The 23,670-nt window shown below is 49.5% G+C and overlaps 1 protein-coding gene across 1 annotated transcript in view; it reads right to left on the bottom strand.

Annotated features, from left to right (window-relative positions):
• The window catches only part of DKK3 (dickkopf WNT signaling pathway inhibitor 3), a 39,370-nt gene extending 28,644 nt beyond the window's left edge, over positions 1-10,726 (bottom strand). Inside the window, exons 1-4 of the mRNA XM_046637530.1 lie at positions 10,571-10,726; positions 9,757-10,001; positions 3,269-3,406; positions 1,329-1,412 (exon numbers count right to left, since the gene is read on the bottom strand). Coding sequence (XP_046493486.1) covers positions 1,329-1,412; positions 3,269-3,406; positions 9,757-9,969 — 435 coding nt within the window. The 5' untranslated portion in view covers positions 9,970-10,001; positions 10,571-10,726. The remainder of the gene's footprint in view (positions 1-1,328; positions 1,413-3,268; positions 3,407-9,756; positions 10,002-10,570) is intronic.
• Between the last annotated feature and the right edge of the window lie 12,944 nt (positions 10,727-23,670).

Here is a 23,670-nt window from a genome sequence, read left to right as displayed (position 1 = left end):
TTAATATCCCAAGAGCCTGAGCAGAAATCAAGAAAAACTTAGTGGGTCTACCTTCTGGGTTTCTTGGATCTGTCTCTCCCTGTCAACCTCCTGCATCCTCATGACCATCGTACACAGGAGTGCAGATTCGGCACTGCACAAGGATGCTGAATGTATGTCCATCACATGATGGACATGTGAGACTGAGTGGGCAGGGGTGGGGATGCTGGGCCCTTAGCAGAGTCTGAAGCATGGACACACATAGGCACAAAGGCCACGCACACTTGGGAAAGCTGGAGAATGGACCCACTGGCTGCAGTCCACACGTGCAGGCAGGGGCTCCGTGAGCCAGGCATGCTCTTGGCATCCTGAGTAGTCTCTCACCAACCACGTCCGCACCACCTCCCTGACTATTCTGGTTCTCTTCCCGAGGTAAGGCCAAAGAGGTGAGGAAGAATCCTGAATCCGCTCAGAAGGCCAGGGATGCAGGGACGCATTCTGCACCTCAGAGAGGAGGAGCTCACAGCCGGAAGCTTGCATAGGCGCCTGGGTACAGAGAGGCTGGTGCTACAGTCCCCACAGAGGAGGTACATCTTTGCTGCCGACCATGTCGTGCGGCAGTGCCCTGGCCCACTCCTCACCAGGCATCTGCATCTGAGGCCAGCCACCTCTTTGAGAAGATAAAGTGCAGCTGAGTCACCTCTGGCCTGGGAGTCTGGACACCAGTGACTCCAACTGGGTCATCCCCTGACCTGTGCCTGGGTCTTCCCTCTGTGAAATGATGCCCCTTTCAATTCTAGGATTCTATAATTCTACAAAAACAACCCCACCTTTGGACTAGGCGACAGAGGGGCAGATGCAATCATGAGGGGGCCAGGGCGCAAAGCCTGGAGCAGGACAGCATTTTCCCTTTAGGCCACTGGGTTCCACTTAAGGTTGGTTTGCTCGCAATCTGCCTGACCAGGGCTGGGATCATAAGAGGCGTGGGCCAGGCCCGAGGCTGTAGGGGATCCCACAGTCGGATGCACCGGGTTTTGTTACCAGGGTCCCTAATCAGTGTACCTGGTACTCCCTTGTTCCCCTCTCAAGGCTGTGCTGAAGCCATGCAAATGACAGCTGAATTAATTTCTCTGTCGTTTCGGATACAAAATGCGTGTAGGCAGAGCCTGTTACAGATTACATCGGTCTAGTAGGAATTGGGGATCTTGGCAGGCACGAGGCAGGGGAGGTGCCGAGGTAGCTCCTTCCTGCCCAGGGGCTAAGATCTGGATCACCCTAGGCAGGCCAAACAAGGCTGTGTGTGCCTTGGGGGTGAGCACTGGGAGGTGAGCACCGGGAAGATAACTCACGTGGCTCCTTTTGCCTTCCTCGTCTCCCAGAGAGGTGATGACTGTCTCGGAAAAGACGGTCTGTCCAGTCTGGTTGTTGGTGACCTACAGGAGAGCAGGGACAGTGAATGTGACATAGAAGTTTTGTTGTTTTCCCATTTTGTGAAGCAGGAGCATCTGCCGCCGTAGACGGAGTGCCCCTCCCCCTCTCGTTCTGTCTGAGCTCCACCAGCAGCCGTCAGACAGCTTCCCTGGAGCAGCGAGCAGCGATAAGAGATGTAATGAGGCGACCTCATGGCGTTGCTATGCGAGCGCGGGGTGGCCCGTGTGAAGCACTCAGCACACAGCCTATCGCCCAGAAAATATTCAACATCCGCTATTTTTATCGGGCTCGTCACTGGAAACTCAATGTCAACTTTCTTTTCAACAACTGCAGGTGTGGGTGTCTAATCCAACATCTTCCATGAGGAACAAGCAGCTTGGAGCCACCTCTGCCCCACTCCTCATTCTGGCGAACTGTTTTCTCTCCTCAGTAAAGTGTTTACTTGGCCCAATATTCCTCTCTTTGTCGTCTGCCTCTGATTCTGTAACCAGGAACAGGCACCTCAAAGCTGAGTCTTAGAATCCTGACACAGAACCCAGGCCATTCCTGCCCCACCCAAGGCCATGTCTAATGTTTGGGTTGGTGATAAAGAACAGAAAGGACGCCAGCCCCATGAGCTGGGGGATCTGTGTTCTGTGAGCCTTGGCTCAGCTGCCAACAAGCATCCAGTATGTACCCTGGAACAAGTCATTTCTCTTCTCTGATTCACAATTTTCTCATTTCTAGGTCATCTTTAAAGCTCCTGCCAGGTCTAACATTACAGGCGCCTGCAGCCAGAACAAAGTGGAAACGCTTAGCTTAATTTGCAGTGGTGGATCAAATTCCAGTTCTGAGGAAGTCAGGATCATGTCTGTCAACATACTTTAAAATTTTTATCTAAATAATTCCTCTCCCCAGCAAAAAGATGATGTCTTCTTCCTCTATGCCAGATTTTTACAAGATTAACCAATGTTGTATTTTAAAAAATTCTATGGCCCTGTACATATAGGTTGCAGGACTTCTCAGCGCCTTTATTATACTAATGTGTGTTTTTGTGTATCTAGAAGGAGAAATACATACAATACTTTCCAAATACGTTTCGCCACTACTAAGCCCCCTTTCATGAAGCTTTGCACAAGACAGGTGCTCCGTGGACCCACTTGGGAACTACGGCACTGTGTTGATAACATAACTTTGCTATAATAACAACAGTAACAATAGGCACAACTAGCTTTTGCATAGCACTTTATAGTGTACAATGAGCTCTCACACATTTAAGGTCATTTGGCCCTCACAACGATGTAATGTGGATAGTGCTATCCCTATTTCATACAGACATGTGGTAGGTTGGGAAAAACTCTGCTAGAGAATTTTGAATGACTATCCAGCAAACGAACGAACGCTTAATCTTGTGGCAGTGGAGCCTGCCCCTTCTGAAGATGGAGTATATGGCATCTGAGTTCCTCTTAAGGAAACGGTGATGATCTCCTTGTCACAACGTGGACTCTATTTCAACTCTACTGAAACAAACATAAAAACCTGGGAGACCAATTCCTCACAGTCGATACTAGGAAAGCATCTCTCTAGACATTTGTTGGCTTCCTTTTTTTCAAATGATAAAGACTGCTGAACATTCCTTTGCAACTGGACTGGCAGGAAGCCTAGAGTTCAATTTATTGCTTAAATACAAAAGCAATTTCGGGTTTTGATGCATATCTCTCTCCTTCAAATACTCCCTCACTCCCTCTGGTTTTTAATCTATATTTTACATCCTCATTTATATTTTGGGCTTGTGTCTCAAACATGTAAACAAGACCTTAGCTCTCTGACCGGACTGGGCACTACGGAAAGGAGGAAGTGCTGGCCGGGACCCCCTTACCTTGTGAATTTCTCGGTGCACATGGATGGTGTTATTTCCAACCTTGGTTTCTGTGTTGGTCTCATTGTGATAGCTGGGGGGTAAGTTTGCCAGGTTCACTTCTGATGATGTTTTAGCAGCAGCTTCTTCTGCCTCCATCTATTAAATCAAGGAATTTAATGAGCAAAATGGTTTTCTCTTGATACAAATCAGAGTCCGTTAGAAAAAAAGAACTACCTCCCTTTTGCTCTTCTGAAATTACAAATAATGGTGGTAATGACAGGTACCTACTAGGACAAACCATTGTGCTAATGTTTCACATATATTACAGCCTTAAATCTCACAAACTCCCTGTGAGGCAGGTGTTCATGTCCTCATTTTATAAATGGGGAAACTGAGGCTCAGGGAGACTAGAGAACTTCCCAAGACTCTCAGTGAAGAGTACAGTTGAGGTCTGAGCATGTCCTCATCAAATACTCTTGGCCCCTGTACAAATGCTATTGGTGCCCCGGCCATCTCCCTGTGGCCTGAACCGGGGTCACCTGCATTCGATTTCCTTACACGCCAGCAACCAACTCTGTCTCTCTTTGAGGGCATTCTCTGGCACCAAAAGCGTGCTCAGTCTGCACAGGCCCCAGGTGCTAGGGAGTTAACACCCCAGGAACAATCCTCATCCAGTGAGGGACAGGCTGTGGGGGTGAGTACCCCAGCTCTCTCCCCGCTCAATGGACCATCTCCCCGAGGACCCCGCGGGATTGAGTCCCAGTTGACCTGGCAGCTACGTGCTCATGAGCACAGCCTTTATTGCCTTTCCCCTCTTCCTTCTCACTTTCCCTCTTTCTCCTAGTGTTTCTGGGATCACTTCCCAAATAAACTCTTTGTTCCCAAACTCTCACTGCCAGGTCTGGTGGCAGTGGAGGGGGACCCAAACTAAGGCAGTGCCCTACCCCTGCAGGTAGGGCCACTGCTCCATCTCCTTCCCCATCCCACCTCTTGCGCACAAGAGGGACCCTTGTAGAGGGTCAGCTGACTAGTTCTTGGGGTCTACCCTCCTTCTGACTCTTCTTGACCCATGTCCTTCGCTGGTGTCAGGTTTCTGAGGCTGCTGTCCTCAAGTCCTCCAGTCTCATGAGCCTTCATGACATCTATACCAGACGTCAGTCAACTCACGTCTGCACCCATCTCCTCTCCCAGATGTTTTGTCCCACCCCAGCCCTGATGGGCAGGCAGTTGACAAATGATCCCTTCACACTTGAATGGACTCAAAGAAAGGCCACGTCATGGAGTAGTTGAGCCACTCACATACTCTCTCTAGGAATTTAAAATGAGAGATACCAAGAGAAATTCTAATTGGGGGTTGGCAATTTCCCAACAGTGCTATCTTTGACTCTGGGCTATTTTTATTTCTTAAAACTAATCCTCATTTTTCTATTTAAAAAAAAAATCACTGTCCTCTATCCCCTTATGTACTAGATGAGGCCCCTCTTTTTCCACTTCTCCCAACCAGACTGGCTGAGTTGGGTGGCTATGGGGAAAGAAGTCCCATGTCCCAATGCAGCACAAAAACACTGAACTAGAAGAGTGAAGAAAGTGTGATAAGCACAAAGGCTCGAATGATCAAATAAGGACTTGGTCAGTGACTGAGACGATTGCTGAGATGCTTGGAACTTGATCACTAGCTTCATCATCATCACCACCACCATCATCATCATCACCACAGTAGCCTCCATGTTTGGGTATCGGCTGTGTCTGAGCCATTGCACTAGACACCTCCCACATCTCCTTGAATATTCATAGCCACCCTGTGGGGAAGGTGCTATTACCCTCATTTTGCAGATGAAGAAAACAAAGTTGAGAGAGGCAGAGGGATCTGCCTAAGGTCATCACCTTCTTAGAAAGCGGCAAAGCTCAGATTAGAACTCAGGTCAGCCTGACTCCAAATTACGTGCCCTTCCCTGTACATGATTCCGTCCTCCCAGAAGATTATGCTTTCACTGGGGAGACAGGAGAGCCCCATGCAAACCAGTCTGAGGATGATTATGATGGTCTCAGGAAGCAAGTCAGGGGTTCAAAGAAGAGAGAAGAAAGGCTTCCAGAAGGAGGAGAAGGCACGACTGGGCTGGTCTCAAGGGACGGATAGGATCTCGACAGAGAGGAGCATAGGGGACACAAAGCTGTGCAGCCTGGACAAGAAGGGTGCGTGTTGCAGGCTAGCGCAGAGGGTCCAGGCTGGGCACAGGAGAAAATGGTGGAAGATGATGGAGAGAGGGATCGACAGGCAGATGCAGCGGCGGTTCTAAAGCAGAGGGTGTTGGCCTAGTTCTCAACCAGGAGAGTACATCAAAGTCACGCCCAAAACTTTAAAAATATATGTACACCTCGATCCTTTCCCAGACACGCCACATTAGAATTTCTGGGGGTTGAACCTCAGATATCAATGAGATATCACTTGCCCCCAGGAAAGGACCTCGGCTCCAGGCAATGGGGGGTTGCAGCAAGTTCTGAAGCCTAGTTGGGAAACAATATAGAGTCTAGAGAAGGAAGAGAGGGGAGTCAGGGGATGGGCTAGAATCGGGTGTGGGGGTAGGAAGTGATATCTGGGGAGGGGCCTCCAAATAAGTCTAAAAGGACCGAGCCAGTGGGTTAGGCAAGAAGGTGCCCCCAGCATCAGAGGGCAGCACGGGAGCAGGTCCCGGGGTTCCAGGGTCAGATGAGGTGGGGCCACTCCCGATTCTGCCACTGAGAAGCAGCCGTGTGACTCTGGGCAAGACACCACATGTCTTTCAACTTCAGTTTTCTTGTTTGTAAAATCGGGATGATCTTACTTTGCTGAGCGGATATAAGAATTAAGGATCACAAAATCCAAGTGCTTGCACAGTAGCTGCCACCCAGCAAAGGCGTCACAAACAGGCACTTTCATACTATTGTCCTTTAAGAAAGAAGGTTTGGAAAAAGCTAGCTTGCCAGCGAATGACTGGGGAGAAGTGGAAAGAGCACACAGTAGGTATCATGTGTTTGAAGAATCTGCTAACGAAACGAAAGAAATGGAATGGCGTTAAGATGGGAGACGGGATGGGCAAGAAAAGGACTTAAAATTTTTTTGTAAGCGAGAGATCCTGGCATGTTGTTTAGTGATGGAAGAGATACAGCTGGACAAGAATAGGAGACTGGACACGCTACAGAGGCTCTATCCAGAAGGAGAGGGGAACGTTTTCGTGTCTTTAAAATTCCCATTGGACTCTGAATCCTCCAGTTTGGCTTTCAAATAATTGACAAGTTACCAAATCTAGAGTTTGATTTGGGCTGAGCAGATAGTCTCTTTCTAAAACCTCCTCCCTTTCAACCAGTGGTTGTATCAGCCGAATGACCTAACAGCTCTTTAATGGTACTATGAACTCAAACTACAGTTTACAGCGGAAATTTCAACCACAACTATTACTGCCACTAGCAAGAGAAATTTAAGCCTGAAGCAATAGGACTTGTCTCATAGAGGAGGAATGCGAATGTTATTAAAAATGGCATTTTTAGTTGGTTGAATCTGTGTGTCTGTTAAAGGGGCATAGTAGGAAAAACCGGAGAGATAAAGCCAGGCTTGTATTGGGGTTCTTCCTAGGAATAGGGGAGGTGATAAAAACATTCTAAAAAGGCCAGTTACTCCAGACATGGCAACGAGCCAGGGGGAGGCAGTGGTTTTATCCTCAAAACACATTTATCAGTAACATATAAAATAATAAGACAGGAAAATAGGAACAGCTGGATGGAACCATCTGAACATTTGAAGTAGAGTTAACTTCATCTTTCCCCTTAAGAGAAATCAACAGCTCGAGTCAGCTGGAATATTTAAAATGTCAGGAAGTTACTTGAAAGCAGATTCATGACGCAACTATGTAAACAATTAATGCATCTGGTCTGGTCCTTTTTGGTTCTTACCCAGCCAGCAAGTAAATAGCAACTATCCTGTGTTTATGAGATTTAAGGGACTTTCTGGCAGTCTCTTTTAAAAAAATTAATACTGGGCGGGCCCCAGGGCCAAATGGTTGAGTTCACAAGCTCCGCTTCAGCGGCCCAGGGTTTTGCTGGTTCGGACCCTGGGCGCAGACATGGCACCGCTCATCAAACCATGCTGAGGCGGCGTCCCACATGCCACAACTAGAAGGACCCACAACTAGAATACACAACTATGTACCGGGGCCTTTGGGGAGAAGGGAAAATAAAAAATAAATTAATACTAATAGCCACAGTCTATTGAGAATCTATTACATATCGGATACCCATGGCTCTTTGTTATCATTCATACTAGTACTATTAATATGATGATAATGATAGCCACTATTTATTGAGAACCAGCAATCTCCTGTATCCCCTGTAACAATCTCTTGAGGCAGCTGCTCATATCACACCGATTTTACTCCACCCTGTATTAGATGGCCCGATAACCTGCTTTCCTTGCATCCATCCTCATTTAATCCTCCCGTTTACCCTGTGGGGTGGACATTTCCTCCATTTCACAGCTGAATCCCATGGGTGCCTAGTAAGTAGCAGAGCTGGGATCGCATGAAGGCAGGTCGGTCCCCACGGCCTGTTCTCCTGCCACACAGGTGTTCAGCCTCTCTCAACCTGTGCCCACGGCAGCAAGGACACTCTTCGGGACATGACCACAAGGGGGACAGAGGCAGCAGCCAAGGTGTCCCCTGGTGGCAAACTTCAACCAGTCCATCTGGCCAACCAGTCCGTGTGCACAACTCAAGCAGAGCCACGTCTGAGGAGGGAAGGCCAGGGCCCTGGTAGAGCCAATGTGGACAACTCCCAAGGAGTGGACACTGCCACTGAGGTCCCACTGGACCCCCAGATGCTCTGCTCAATGAAGAGACTGAAGCAGTCCCTGCTGCTCCCTCCTCTCCCTCACCAGGAGCTACTGTCAGAGGACCATGCCGCATGGTCCTTTATACACTGAACAAAAACACAGAGGTGAGCTAGTCAGTCTCATCGGGAATCTGTGTGCAGGAGGGAAAGTCCTGGAGCCCAGATGAGGAAAGCAGATGACCTACCCTGGAACGTAAAGGCTCAATTTAGTTGGAAGGTGCAGAGTTAAGAGACATTGGAGCGGGTGTGACTCCCCTCGCGCTTTAATTGTTTCATGTCTTGTTCCATGTTCTTGCTTCCGCAGGAAACAGAACGTCCATGGGTTTTGGAATGTGGCCTGTCCAGTGGATATTCAGGTACAGCTGCCCAAGCAGCTACCCCCAATCCAGAGTCCCCTTCATGGCACACTCCATCAGGAGTTGCCTGTTGTGGGAAGGAAGGGGAAATATTCCCAAACTACTCAGAGATGGGGGTAGAAAGCAACCTCTTCGGGTCGACCAGAGCTAGCACTTAAGGCTTTGCCCAAATGGAATGTGGAGAAACAGGGATGCAGAGACACCTGACCCTCCAGCCTGGACATCTGGTCCCTGGCTTACTCCTTCATTGGGATGGTTGGCTTCTCTCCAAAGACAGGCTGCAGCTAGAGCCAGGTCCAACAGTGACCATGCCCACCGACCCCAGGCACCAGGGACAGCTCCCCACACCCCGGCTGGGCCAGCTGGGCCAGCTGCACCTCCTGCCCAGGCAGCCCTGGCAATCCTCAGGTGCCTACCACAGAGGAAGCCATCCACAGTGTTTGGACATGGGAGGTGATGGAAGGAAGAAGCCAGACAAAGTTTTGCTAAGGTATCTGGTATCTGACACTAACAGCTGCTATCTATTGCCCACTTATTATATGCCAGGTGCCCACACATATCATGGCATTCAATTCTCACAAGAAACTGAGGTACGGGATGTGATGGGATTTGCCCAATGTCAACTTGCTAGTGAGTGGCAGAGGAGGACCTTGAGCCCAAGACTGACTCCAAAGCACCCTTCAGGGGAGGTACGATGTCTTTCGCATTGCCCCTCCTCTCTCTGACGCCCTCTGTCGATGTACCCCACCGGGATATAGGATTCCAATTTTCCTTCCTCCCCCCATGCATTTGGGGAAGCCCAGACAGATCACTAGCAAAGCTCAGGGCTCTGTCCCCACACGGCATCCTGTGTCTTGGGAAGATGGTACAAGCTCAAAGCCCAAGCGACAGGCTAGAACTTGAGATGCCCGGAGCTTCCTCACCCTCTCTGCAAAACCGCAGCGCTGGAAAACCAGGGGCCTTGCAAGCGTCCGCTTACACAGTGGGCGGGGACAACTGCACACTCGCAGACAATTGCAGGGTGGTGGCCGCGAGCCTGCAAGCAGGTGGCGGCCTGGCTGCCGCTGGGTGGGTCCAGCCAGAGGTTCTCGGTGGACAGACTCAGAGCCAGATCTTTTTGGCAGGAAGGCAGAAAGAGGTGGGAGTTGGGATCACCCTGCGCTGTCTCTTGATTACTCCGAATCTGCTGCCGGCCCTTCCCAGCCCCTTCGAGGGGACGAGGACGCTGGCCAGCGCTCGGAGCGCTGCTTCCCCCAGCTGCCGCGGCCCCGGCCCTCCGCACGCACCCACCTCCTCCACCGCGCTGCGCAGTTTGTGCTGCGTGTCCTCCATCAGTTCCTCAACCTCGCGGAACATCTCGTTGAGGGTGGCCTCCTCCTGCGGGTAGCTGAGAGCCGGGCCGGGCTCGACGGGAGCCGAGGTCGCTGTGGAAGCCGGCGCGGGGGCCGTGGGGACTGCCACCGCCAGCAGCAGGCACAGCAGGGTGCCCCCGAGCCGCCGCATCTCCGCTCTGCGCCCGCCGCCGCCGCCGCCGCCTGCGTGTGTCCCAGAACGCGATCAGAGGCCGCCGACCACCCCCTCGCCTGCCCCACCGCCCCGCCCCGCCCCGCTGCCCCGGGCACTCGGAGCCCCGCCCGCCCCCCGCGCCCCTCTTCCCCGCACCCACCCCCAGATGGGACGAAACCAAGTCCCCTCCGGACGCAGCTGCCGGGGACAGGGAAGCCTCCCACCCGCTCCAGCCCGCGCCCCAGCGCCCCGATCCCCGCGGTACCCCTACCCCCCTCCTAGTACACAGGCTGAGCTCTACCCCCGCCCCCAGTGATGGCTCCTACCCCCGAGCATCGGAACCTGGGCTCTCCACGCTAACTGCCCCCAGCTCAGCTCACCCCAGCTCCCTCCCGGCTTCCAGCCCTTAGTCCTCCCGGACCAGGTTAGAACGCAGCACTCCTACGCCAACCCTACCCCAGTCCCCTTCTGGGGTGGTCAGAGAGCAGGTCCGCACCCTTCGCTCGGGGGCGAAACCAAGTCCAGCTCTTGGCCCCTCAACCACCCGGGCGAGACCGAGTTGAGCCATCCCCCATCCCCGCCGCCGCCCCTCACCCACCCCGACTGGACCGAGCTGCGTTCCGAGCTGGACCTGCCAGGCCTCGCCGGGAGGCCGCCGTAGGGCTGCGCGAGCCGGAGCGGCGCGGTGGGCGGGCCGGGTGCGGGGAGCGCGGCGGGGATGCGGCAGCGCTGGTACCCGAGCGAGCCGGCAGCGCGCGCCCCGCCCGCCAGGCCCCCGCCCCGCGGGAGGGGCCGCGGCCCAGCCCGCCGCTATTGGCCGGCCGGGCGCCGGCGACCTCACGCCCCGGGCCTGCCTCCTCTGCCTTCTCGGTCGACTCAACAGGAAGCCGTCCCCCTCCCTGCAGCCCACTGCCCTGCGGCATCCCAGTGTATTGTCATCTCCGGCCTGGTTTGGTGCATCCGCTTCTGGGAGGCAGGGGGAGGGTAGTTCTTCCTGCGTCCCACCTTGCCCAGCCTGCGGGATAAAATCTCAGCCCCTCAGCCTGGCGTTCAAGGTTCATCACAGGCTGGCCTTAATCTGTCTGCCACGATTGACGCCGTGCTCCGCCAAGAAATCCCACTTGTAGCTCCGGGAACAGGTCCTGAGAATGTCAGCAAGCTCCTTGAGGGCGGCGCAGCACAGTGGTTAAGACCAGACATCCGCAGCCAGACTGCCCGGTGCAATTCCAGCTCTGCTCCTTAGGCTCTTACCAATCTGGCTAAGTTTCCAGATTTGCCTGCACTCCAGTTAGCGCAAATGTAAGATGGAGGTTATAGCGGTAAGCTGACCTCGTCGTTAACAAGCATGTGACGTGCAGGGCAGCGTGGCGCATGTGGTCAGTGGGATGCAAGTGTTAGCTGTCCCAAGGACAGCAGAACTTTGTCTTACTCCCAGCAGTCTCCCCCAATGCCTGGAACAGGAGGTGCTCACTATTTTTGAATAATTTTTAAAATATGTGCGTGCCTACAACAGGGAGCACTCACATATTTTTTGAACAAGTGGGTGTTTCATTTGTCAAACCTCCTCGTATTTCCTCCTAGTACTCCTCCTGTCTGGACAGCGGCCTTCTTCTCCTTGGCCTGGCTAACTCCTCGCCGTCATTCATGACTTAGAGTCTCTGCTGACCAGTGCCCGCTCCTCCTCATCTCTTTCGAGGTTCCCCCAACACCACGTGCTTCTCCATCCCAGCCATGACTTGCCAGGGTCTGTCTGCTCACCGACCCATTTCTGCCAGAGACAGGAGCTCCTGTGAGGCAGGGACTGCCTCGCTCACCTTTGTGTCACCAGGGCCGCAGCCCTAATACACACTTGGTCCCTGAAAAATGGATGGGCTAACCGTTATAACAATAGCTACTGAAGTTTCAATATAGCAGTACCATTACTGAGCGCTCACTATGGACCAGGAACAGGTATTAACTCATTTAATTCTCCAACAACCTCCGAGGTCAGTACTACAACTTTTATTTCCATTTTACAAATAAGAAAACTTTGCTAGGGGCACATAGCTGGTACATGGTTGAACTGAAATTTGAGCCCAGGACTCTGGCTCCAGAGCCTTCACCCGTCACTGCCAAACTTCTCGGCTGCTAACCTGGCAGGAGGTGTTGGAGGCTACTTGGGAGCAGGAGATGAGTGATGTCTGTGTCTGGAAAACATGTGTCTGGGGAAGAAGTTCAGGACATGCCACTGCAAAGTATGCGGCTTTGGCATGTTGATTGTTTCGAGCTGAAGGCGTTTGAGGAACAACTGATGCAGGAAGGGCTCTCTGGCCTTTTCTACCTAAAAACAGGCCACAAAATTTCCCATGAGAGAGATGCCCTCTCCATACCAGGAGGAGAAGAACGCGCCTGTCACCAGAGACCGGGAGTCAGTGCCAGAAGGGAGCTGTACAAACCAACCTACTAAATTAACTCTTATCTTCCACTAGTTTCCCCTCATACATCTCCAGTCACTTCCCCACAATTTGCTGTCCGTCACCCAAACCCCCTTGGCCTGTCATTTCTTTGCAAATTTATCATTTCTTTGTCTAAAAGATATATAAGCTTTCTGCTCTGGTCAGTTGCTCAGGTCTTCATTTTCTTGTGAAGGCCCCCGTGGACACATAGAGTTTTAATAGAGTGCGCGTGCTTTTCTCCCGTTAATCTGTCTCATGTCAGTTTAACTCTTAGGCCCAGCCAGAGGCCCTGAGAGGGGAGAGGAGAAATTTCCCCTCCCTTCAGGGGACCACGGCCTCTTTGTTGTGTTCACACACTCGAGTCCACGGCAGAGTGTCAGTTGGGGAGAAAGCATGTGGGGGCCTTCTTGGCATCGGGCGCTGCACACACCCAAGTCGACGGTGAAGGTGTGGACACCCAGAGAAGTCAGGCCGTGCCCTCAGAGCCAGACAGCGAGTGCACGGTGGCTCTGGAAGTGGACTCCGAGTGTGGCTGACTCTAGAGCCGGGGCTCTCGTGCCTTACTTCTCATGACTGCCTTTCTTTGCAGAACTCTCCAAATCACCGTTGATCACCAAGATGTGGCTTCTAGCCATGTTCTCTTCAACTTCTGGGCCTCTGGGCCGAGCCCTCCTGAAAATCCAGGGAAAGGCCCCCTGGCGCCAGCGTGCCCTGCCCTGTTTCCTGGGTATTTGGCACTCCTGGCACAGCTGCTCCTTAGCTTTCTGGGGTTGGCTGAGCCCATGCAAGGAACCTGGAGCTGAATCTCCAGATGCCCCACGCTGCCAGTCCAGGCACGTACTCTAGGAAGAAACTAAAGCAGAACTGAAGGCTGCTGCCAGGAGGCACATTTTGGGGCCACGCCAAGAGCTGCCATGGTGCAAATTTACACAGCAAACCATGCTCTTCCAGTCCTCCACAGTGCTGGCTTAGAGGACCAGGAATTTCCCCCAAGTAAGACTTGTCTTCTGCCTTACGCCTTTGCCATGAGACCTGGAGGTCTTGACTTTCAGACTGAACTTAAAAAACAGTTGTCGAGCTGCCCCAAGTGTCAGGCGAAGGGCTACGTGATTTCTCCTATGGGGTCCCAATTGTGTACTCCTAAATGTAGGAATGTATCAATAGTTATGTTATTAAGTGAAACTACCAGCAAAGAAAGAGAGAAAAAAGAAAGGGAAGCTAAGAAGACCTACAGGCCTCAAATAGAAGCGCCTTTCCTGCTCAGCTTCGTGCCAGGCCTGTCCCCAGCCGGAGGCATCCACAGGCATGAGAAAAGGCCCTGGGTCAGCTGCGGAGACGGGCCCCGGCCAGATGCACAAGAGGTCTGGGCTCTGAGAGGCCGGGGCGCTGGGGTAGGGGAAGCCCTGTGGGTTTGGGGCCTGAGTTGAGAAAGGGTCACATTCTGGATGGCATTCTGAGGGGAGGGGTTCAGGGGCACACAAAGCAGGCAGAGACATCCTGAGCTGTCCACATCAATCCTCTTTAGGGAGGGGAAGTTTCCAAAATTCCACAGTGTCCATTATATCACTGGCCTAAGTTCTATATCAATTAGGACATGTGGTTTTTCTTTTAGAGTATTGGAAGCAGTTCCTGGAATTATCATTTAAAAACTCTAAGTTCTCACATTTTCTCTATCGGGTCCCAGTTCGTGGTGGAGAAAGTGGCAGCAGAGTGGCTATAACCTGCTGAAAATTACCACAAAGTTAGCACCCACAGCAATTTCACATCTGGCAGTCCACCCTTCAGAAACTCGTGACTGGGTACCTAAGGAGACACACGTATGGATGTTTGCTGAAGCACGCCTTACAGTAGCAAAAGCCTGGAAACCGCTTATTAGGGTTGCTCAGCAGGAGAATGGATATGCTGGTTTCTGCAAACAACAGAAGACTTTATAGCAGTTAAAGTAATGAGCAAAATTCTGTGCAACAACATGGATAAATCTCAAAAGACATAATGTGGAGTGGAAAAGGCACTTTGCAAAATGATATGCACAGAATACTATTTGTGCATCTTTAGAAAACACAAAACAACGGTATATATTGTTTGTATATGCCACAAATACAGTAAAAAATACAGAGCCACGCAGGCTGCCTCTGAGGCAGAAGGCGGGGGAGGGATGAGGAGAGTTTTCAGTTGTACTCATAGCATTTTATTTCTTTAAGAAAGAGAGTGTACCAGCGTGGAGGAGTTCTGAGCAGGTGTCCAAATACGTCTGTTTAACCATCACAGTTGATTAACTACATGTGGGCATATGGGTGCGTCTGTTGTATTATTTTCGGTATATTTGAAATAGTTTATGAATAAATTGAAACCAAAAAAAGCGAAAGGCAAGCCCCTCCTCCCCCGCCCTAAACAGAACAAAACAAAACAAAAAACTCTTATGGCCAAACAGACTTTTCTTTGATGTGTTCTTGACAGAAATGCTCTCCTCCACAAGGTCCAGCAGTGGCCCCCTTGGCTGTGAGGTGAGATGCAGGATGGGACAGTCCCCCTCAGGCCCCGGGGCAGGGGCATCTCTCTTCATAAAAGGCCCTTCTGTCTGCTCGGAGGGTTAGGACCTTTCCTCCTGGGGTGGGTGGAAGGATCGCGAAGCTGGATCCAGGTAATTGCTCTGGGCAGTAGATGGGGCTTATCTGTCGACCCCCCCCACCACCGCGGGAGGAAACCCTACTCAAACAAGGGAAACCCAAGACCCAGAGCAGACAGGCAGTCAGTCTGCAGAGGCGACTGTTACACACGGATTTGTAAAACTTTAACCACTCAGAATAATTAATTACATCGGGGAGGGTTTGGTACACATTTCTCTTTTTTTCTTTCCCTTCCATCATAAATAGACTATACTAAATATGACCTGGGAAAAAAACGTAGAGTTGGCTCAGAGATAACGTACCTGCACGGCTATTTAGTATCTGTTTTCCCTGCCAGAATGTAAGCCACAGGAGGTTGCACAGGACGCCGCTCCTGCACAGGACTCTGCTCCTGCAGCCATCTCCAGTCCAGCTGGGGGCTTGCAGAGGGTTAGCACTCAGTAAAGATATGCCGAAAAAATGTGGGCCTGCTAGGGGCTGGGGTCCCGGGCCACGAGGAATCTACAGTGTATGAAGAAACAGAGAAGTAAGCAGATAATGCCAGGACAATAAGATGGAGAAAAAGACAGAGAGAAACTGGCAACTAAAGAAAGGGAGACTGAAGAAATAACAAAAGCTGACTCTTTCCAGAATGTCCATGGGGGTGCCCATCCCTAGTCCAATTGACTCTGGTGGGAGGGGGAGATCATGTGGTATCCACATGGATGACCCACCCCTCCCATCCCTTTGGTTGGACCAGAGAGATTCTTTCTTAACCCACCGGATTCTTGACCCATCAGATCTTTCTTGGATTTTGATGCTAGAGACACCATTCATCTGCTTGAGGACAAAAGTCAATATGGAGAAAGAAAGAGAGACAGGGAGGGAGAGAGACATTTAGAGAAATGAGGTTCTGCCAGCCTGAAATGGGGGGATGGGAAGGAAGAGAGTGGCTGCTTCATTCCGTGATGTCATTCTGGTTCTTGGTTCTAGTCTTTCGTGAGTCTGAGATCCAGCTACACCATCTGCCCTGAGACTGTGGCATGGTTTTGGATTCTTCTCATCACTTCCCTTTTTGTTGGAGCTGGGTTTAGTGACTTTCTGTTGCCGGCTGCCAAACTGCTCTAAATGTCTGGGGAGGGGGTGCCTATATTTTAACAGGGCAGTCCTCTTCGAGGAAGGTTTTTATTAGAGGAAGTTACTGCCCCTCTCTGAGACCTGTGAATTAGAAACAGGGCCACCAGGTCCTGCAGGACAGGGAAATGTCAGCCAGGGGCATCTGCCCCTGTGCTAGCTGACCTCTGACCCACAGTGCCAGCCACCAAATTCATCGAGCCTTCCCAGGTCCTGCCTACAACTTATAATTGTTCTGAAGAAACTGGTGCCAAGATTTTTCTGAATGGAAACTCCATCTGGCTTTGGAAAGAGTGTTCGCATGGCTTCAGGGTTTCCATGAGTAACAGCCACTGAAGATCCAAAACATACATTTAATTTGCCAAGTTTCCATGGGTGGGTGAACAAAAGAGACCCAGAGGACCATATTCCTGGCCATCACGCTTGGAACGCAGCACAGGAGGGGTGAGCCCCGAACCTGGCTGTCTTGCTTTTTTATTTAGCAGGTGGATTCATGTGCTCTGTAGATTCGTGCAAGTGTGGCTAAAGTAGAGGATGACTAAGGAGCAAGAGAATTTTGGCAGAGCCAGTGCCAAAAGAGGAAAAGCAAAGAATTGATATTATTAGGCAACTATGAAAGAAGAATATCTAGAAATGTATTTCCATGCAATTCTTGCCACTGCTTGGCTACATAATGATGTGTTGATCTCTTCCCTGGAGCAATTTTCAATGCCGGCTACATAGCAGAATCACCTGTGAAGCTTGCTAAGAAATACAGATGCCTGGGTGCCATCTTTGGAGAGGCTGCTTCAGTAGGTAAGAGATGGACCCCTTCAGGCTACACTCTGAAGTGGTCCTTGCTAAGGATTCTGTTATCCTCAGGCCTCACCAAAAAGCTCTCCTCCCATCGCATCAAGCTTTCTCCCAACCTGCAAGCCAGCGTGGTCAGGCCCAGCAGTGCTTGCTTTCCCATAGAAGTCACTGGAAGCTGCTAGAGTGGTGGAAAGAAGGCTGGATTTGGAGCTAGATAGACAGTCCTGGGTTTGAGTTGTGGCTCTGACTCTCCCTGCAGTGACCTGAATGTCCCAGGATTCTCCAGCTTACAGGCACCTTACTGCCCAAACCACAGGGCTCTTAGCCCACACCTGCTGTCACTAATAAGATAATCTGGGAAGTCCCCAAGGAATGTGTTTGTGCCTCTGAGATTCAGTCCTGGTTTCCAGTGGCCTCCTCTACCACCATCTCCAAAATAGTTGCGCCATCTTGAAGATAACAAGCCAGCATTTATGAGGTGATGTTCTCCGCGTCCTGGCAGGGTGTGTCCAGTTAAGTGGGGTAGCTGCTGTGGGTTTCTGCGACATTAAGATCTTTTCTGGTCAACAGTAAGAAGGAACGAACTACTTATACCCATGACAACATGGATGCATCTCGATGCATTATGCTAAGTGTAAGAATCCAGACTCAAAAGGCTATGTACTGATCCTATTTATATGATGCTCTAGGAAAGGCAAAACTATAGAGACTGCAAATAGATGATTGGTTGCCAGAGGCTAGGATGGGGAAGGGTGGACTGTGAAAGGGCACAGGGACATTTGGGGGATTCCATACCCTGATTGTGGTGGTAGGCACACAATATTGGTATACATATGTCAAAACTCGTAGAACTGTACAGTAAAAAGAATAAATTTAACATACCTAAATTATACCCAAATTAAAAGAAAATAGGGGAAAAAAAGAGGTAAAGTAGCTTGCCCATGCTCAGTGCCAGGGATTCAAGTGGGCGTGTTGAGCTCTTCGGTCCAGACTTGAACTGCTCTGCAGTGGGGCCACTCACAGACCTCAGACAGCCCCACAGTGGAAGGGGCTTTGTCTGGGGTCAGGAACGTCAGACAAAGAAGCCAGGGTGGGGACATCATGGGGTATGGAAAAGAACTGTGTTCTAGTCATGGTTTCGCTGCTTTCTAGATTTATAATCTTGGAAAAGCTCATTTCTCTCTCTAAACTCTGGTTTTCTCATCTTTTAAATAATTTCTCCCTTGTTAAAAGACAGCAATGAAAGCTGACCTTGAGAAACAAGTCCTTGTTGGGGGGCCCTGCAGTGTCATTGTAAAGGGCAGGGGTCCTGGGGCCACCCCAGCCTGTGTTCCACCCCAGCCAGGTGACCGTCTATTGAAGGAGGACAGGAACTAGATCTCATGGGACTGTCATGGGTCTAACAAGAAATAGTTCCATAAGGCACTTAGCAAGCACCTGGTGCTTAATGAGCATCAGTGGGTGTTAGCTGTTACCATATTATCATCCTCAGCATCATTACCAGGTCTGGCCAACAAAGCAGAGAACAGAGCTGCCTTTGTGTCCGCTCAGCAGGGGCTCAAGGGAAAGCAGGGCGAGGGCAGTGTCCACAGCCATTTTGCTCAGACCACAGAGGGTTAGAGAGGGTCGTGGTGCAGACAGCTCTTTCTGTTTGTGCACGCAAACCTTTTATCTGCCTTGGTGCACAGGGCCGCCAGCAAGGCTGGGTCAGAAGAAGTTCACAGAATAAACACGCTCCGTTCCCAGAACATGCTCCCGTCTCTGCTGAGATCCTGTAGCTGAGGCTCTCACGGTTTAGCCTCCTTCTCTTTTTCTCACTCGGGGTCTGCACATCCCTTCCTACAATATGGTTTCCATCCAGCCCTCTGCTGAAATGTGAGCACGATTCAAATGAAGGGCCTTGTTCAGAGTCCTACTGTTAACAAGGGGAAGACTTCCTGCGATTGGAGCAATTTCTATAAATACTGCTAAAACTGCATCTCCTCATTTTTATTACTCTGTCACTGTCATGCTCTGTCTGTTCCTTCTTGATCTGAAGCAGACACTGGGGTGGGTCCATTTGCTTAATATACTGAAAGACCATAACCCCTTGCTAGTTTGTGCTGCTTTGAAAATTCATCCTGCTGGCCCTGAGGCTGGCCAGCAGCACCGGGGGCGGGGGGCCCCTGGGTGGGGCCCTAGACTTTGTCTCTCTAACAAGTTCATCGGTGATGCTAATACTCCCAGTTCGGGCACCAAACCTTTAGAACTTCTATTCTTGATTCTTGGGGGAGGGAACAAGCTTCAGCCATGACCAGAAGAGGGCGATAGGGTTGCTGGTAGCAAAATGGCCCAACTAAAAGATTCTGACTGTGGATAAAAGCAAAGGGAAAACGGAAGTGTTTTCCATTCTACTTTCTGCTGGCAGCTGCCACCAGACATACTTTTTTTTTTTCTATTTTCTATTGAGGTTATGATAGTTTACAATCTTGCGAAATTCTAGTTGTGCATTATTATTTGTCAGTCATATCGTAGGTGTACCACTTAACCCTTTGTGCCCACCCCCCACTCCACCTTTCCCCTGGTAGCCACTAATCTGTTCTCTTTATCTACATGTTTGTTTATCTTCCACAAATGAGTGCAGTCATACAGAGATTGTCTTTCTCTATCTGGCTTATTTCACTTAACATAATACCCTCAAGGTCCCTCTATGTTGTTGTGAACGGTATGATTTTATTCTTTTTTATGGCTGAGTAGTATTCCATTGTATATATACACCATATCTTCTTTATCCAATCATCGGTCAGTGGGCACTTAGGTTGCTTCCACATCCTGGCTATTGTGAATAATGCTGCAATGAACATAGGGGTGCATGGATCTCTTTGAATTGCAGATTTCAAGTTCCTTGGATAGATACCCAGTAGCAGGATAGCTGGGTCATATGGTATTTCTATTTTTAATTTTTTGAGGAATCTCCTTACTATTTTCCATAGTGGGTGCACCAGTTTGCATTCCCACCAGCAGTGTATGAGGGTTCCCTTCTCTGCACACCCTCTCGAACATTTGTTATTTTTTGTTTTGGTTATTTTAGCCATTCTAACAGGTATAAGGTGATATCTTAGTCCAGTTTTGATTTGCATTTCCCTGATGATCAGTGATGATGAGCATCTTTTCATATACCCCACCAGACCTTCTTGATCAGGTTCACATTACAGGATCAAGAAAGGAGGACTTGGTAAAAGATCTGCTCAAGGAAATGCACCACTGAAGACAGTCCCAGAAGCCAGCTGGACAAAGAAAGATGTTGACAGAACACAACTGATATTCACACGGCAGAGCTGAAAAAACAGTGCTGAGTGTCCCATACAAGGTAAAGGGAGGTCAGAAACAGGAAAATAATAAAAAGTGAGCAGATGAGGAACAGGTTCGGATGTGGTTCCTGACACAGGTTAGGACAGGCAGTGCAGGCCCAAGTGGGTAAAGGATGTATGGATGCTAGAGAGCAACCTGCTTTTATGAGCCGATGGCTAGATAAATCCTCGAGGGGGCTGCTGATGGTTTGAGGGACCAGGCAGGACTAAACAATTCTCTGAAGACTTAGAGTTAGATGAGCAGAGACATCATGTTTTAAGAATCATATTTTATAAAGCTCCAATGAGATAGTATTTTCCCCTATCAAAAGAATGAGGCAGCTCTATCTATTCTCATTCATTCATTTATCCATTCATCCTACAAATATTTATTGGGTGCTTCCATGTGCTAGGGTCTATTCTAGAAGGTGGGAATAGAGATGAATGAAATAGCAAAGTCTCTGTTTTTACAGAGTTTACTTTCCACAGGATAGAGACCTCCAAACCTACACACATGTACAAAGAGAGAGAGGAGCAATATTTTATATTTATATTTTAGATAATGATCAATGCCATGAAAAAAAATGAGGCAGAAAGAGGACTGAGAAGGATGAATGAGCGTGGCCATATTATATGTGCTTCGGAGAGACTTCTCTGATGAGGTGACAGTTGAGCAGACATGAAGAAAGTGAGGAAGGGCATCTGATAAGGTCTAGAATAGGTAGAATCTAGAATAGGTAAAGAACTCTCAGAACTCAACAACAAAAAGACAAACAACCCAGTTTTTAAAATGAGCAAAAGACTTGAATAGACATTTCTCCAAAGAAGATAAACAAACGGCCAAAAATCAGATGAAAAGACCCTCAACAGCTTCTACTGTCCTAGCTGTAAGTTGTTCTCATTCTATGTGAGCTGCTGCCACAGCACAGCAAATGACAGACCAGGTGTGGTTCTATGACTGGGAAGTGGATCCGGGCCACTGAAGCAGCAAACACTGAACCTTTGCCCACTAGCCCATCAGGGCTGGCCTATGAATGATTTTTAAACACAGTGCTGACATCAAAGTCACACCTGGGTAGAAATCCCAGCTCAAACAGGCACCAGCTGATGAGCTGGTATTACTCTCAGCCTCAGGTTCCACACCTGTAAAGAGGGGACGCTGATTGTACCTCCTCCCCAGTTTGTCAAGTACGTTAGTGAGACTGCGCATGTGGAGGGCACAGCGCATGGGACACTGTGAATGCTGAATAAATGGTGAGTGGATTTTACTCACACCACTTCTGACAACAACAAATTCTGCAACACCCTGGACACCAACTGGGTGTCCTACAGTTCAATTCAATTCTAACATTATCTACCTGGGTTAGTGCAGACCCCACGGGTTAAGGGTTCAGTCCCACAAGACTGCCCCCACTTCAGATGCCAGTTGCAAGTCCCAGGTTTCCACCTGCACTTCTGACCAACCAGCTATAAATTGGGGGTTCCCATGACCCCCTCCCTCAGGTTTGATAATTTGCTAGAACAGCTCACATATCTCAGGAATGAGCTGTACTTACTATTGCTGGTTTATTATAAAGGATACAACACAGGAACAGCCAAATGGAAGAGAGGCATAGGGCAAGGTATGTAGGAAGGGGTGAAGCTTCCTTGCCTTCTCTGGGCATGCCATTCTCCCAGCACCTTGATGTATTCAGCAACCTGGAAGCTCTCTGAACCTTGTCATTTAAGGGTTTTTATGGAGGCTTCATTCCTGAGGCTTGATTGACTGAATCATTGATCATTAGTGATTAACTCAGTCCCAATCGGAGCCTCTCCCCTCCCCGGAGGTCAAGGGGTGGGATTGAAAGTTCCAACCTTCTAACTGTGGCTTGGTCTTTCTGGTGATCAGCCCTCATCCTGAAGCTACCTAGGGTCCCCCAGTCATCAGTCATCTCATTAGCATACAAAAGGCAATCTTATCACTCTGGAGATTCTGAGAGTTTTTGGAGCTGTGTGTCAAGAAGTGAGGACAAAGACCAAATATATATTTCCCATGGTACAACAGGTTATTAGGCAGATGGTCAAAAGAACAAAGAAAAGAGAGCAGGAAAAACACAATTTAAACCCTGCTTCTCAAATCTAAGCAGCTTTCTTGCTTTTGCTAGGAGCACTGGGGGAAGAGCACTTGAGGTTTTGCCCGCCAGGAAGGTGAGGTCACACATCAGAGATGCTTCAGAGAGAGTGACGTCAGCATCATGGCGGAGTGAACTTGCCTGGAACTCTCTCCCCTCCAAAATACAACAAAAAGGGACATCCATACTCCAATAGAAGACATTCTAACAACATGAAAACCTCATAGAGAGATGCAGTCACACGATGGAGGATGGAGAGGCTGGAGGCTGCAGCCCCCCTCAGAGGAGCAGGAATAGAGTAAGAGAGATCTTTGCTCCCTCCCCTAAAGACTGCAATAGGGACCAAAGAAGGACCCATGAGGGAAGGACTGGGGGAGGGGTCACATGTCCATGGGATCACCCAGGACTCCCACAGACCCTTGCAGCCTGGAGGGAAGCCCTCTAATGGGGTGAAAGCTTTAATGTGGGGTGACCTCATCAAGCCAAGATCCAGGAGAGCAGATAGCTAAAGCTGATGGAGAAATCCCAGAGTGCACTCAGGAGAAAGCGCCCCCGCCCACTGCCCCCCCAACCCAATCTCAGCTGAAGGTGGAGGGCTCAGAATAGGCAGTCTCAATCCCCACCCAGTGGTGATAGGCTGTAACTGCAATCAAATAATATCAGAATGAGAAAGAGCTGACCTTCCAACATCAGACACCACATCAAATCTCCAGACCAGAGAGAGAACGACAAGCACCCAGAACTCAGTCCTGAGGACACAGAAATATATAAGCTAAACAAAAATGAATTCAAAATAGCTATCATCAAAAAACTCAATGAGGTAAAAGAGAATATAGAGAAACAATTCAATGAGTTCAGGAGCTACTTCACAAAAGAGATTGAAACTATAAAGAAGAATCAATCAGAAATATTAGAGATGAAAGACACAATGGAAGAGATAAAACAAAATATGGATTTCCTGAATGCTCGTGTGGACACCATAGAGGAGTGAACCAGGATAACTGAAGACAGACATGTTGAAATGCTCTAAACAGAGGAGGAGAGAGAACTACGACTAAAAAGAAATGAAGAAAGTCTCCAAGAAATATCTGACTCAATGAGGAAATGCAACATAAGAATTATAGGTATTCAAGAAGGTGAAGAGAAGGAGAATGGAGCAGAAAGTGTATTCAAAGAAATAACAGCAGAAAACTTCCCTAATCTAGAGATAGAGAGGGAAATAAGTGTGGAAGAGGCTTCCAGATCTCCTAGATTTGTCAATGTAAAAAGACCTACTGCAAGGCACCTAGTA

The sequence above is a fragment of the Equus quagga genome, chromosome 14, assembly GCF_021613505.1.
Source record: "Equus quagga isolate Etosha38 chromosome 14, UCLA_HA_Equagga_1.0, whole genome shotgun sequence".
Classification (NCBI taxonomy): Eukaryota; Metazoa; Chordata; class Mammalia; order Perissodactyla; family Equidae; genus Equus; species Equus quagga.
This window is presented reverse-complemented; position numbering and strand designations above follow the sequence as displayed.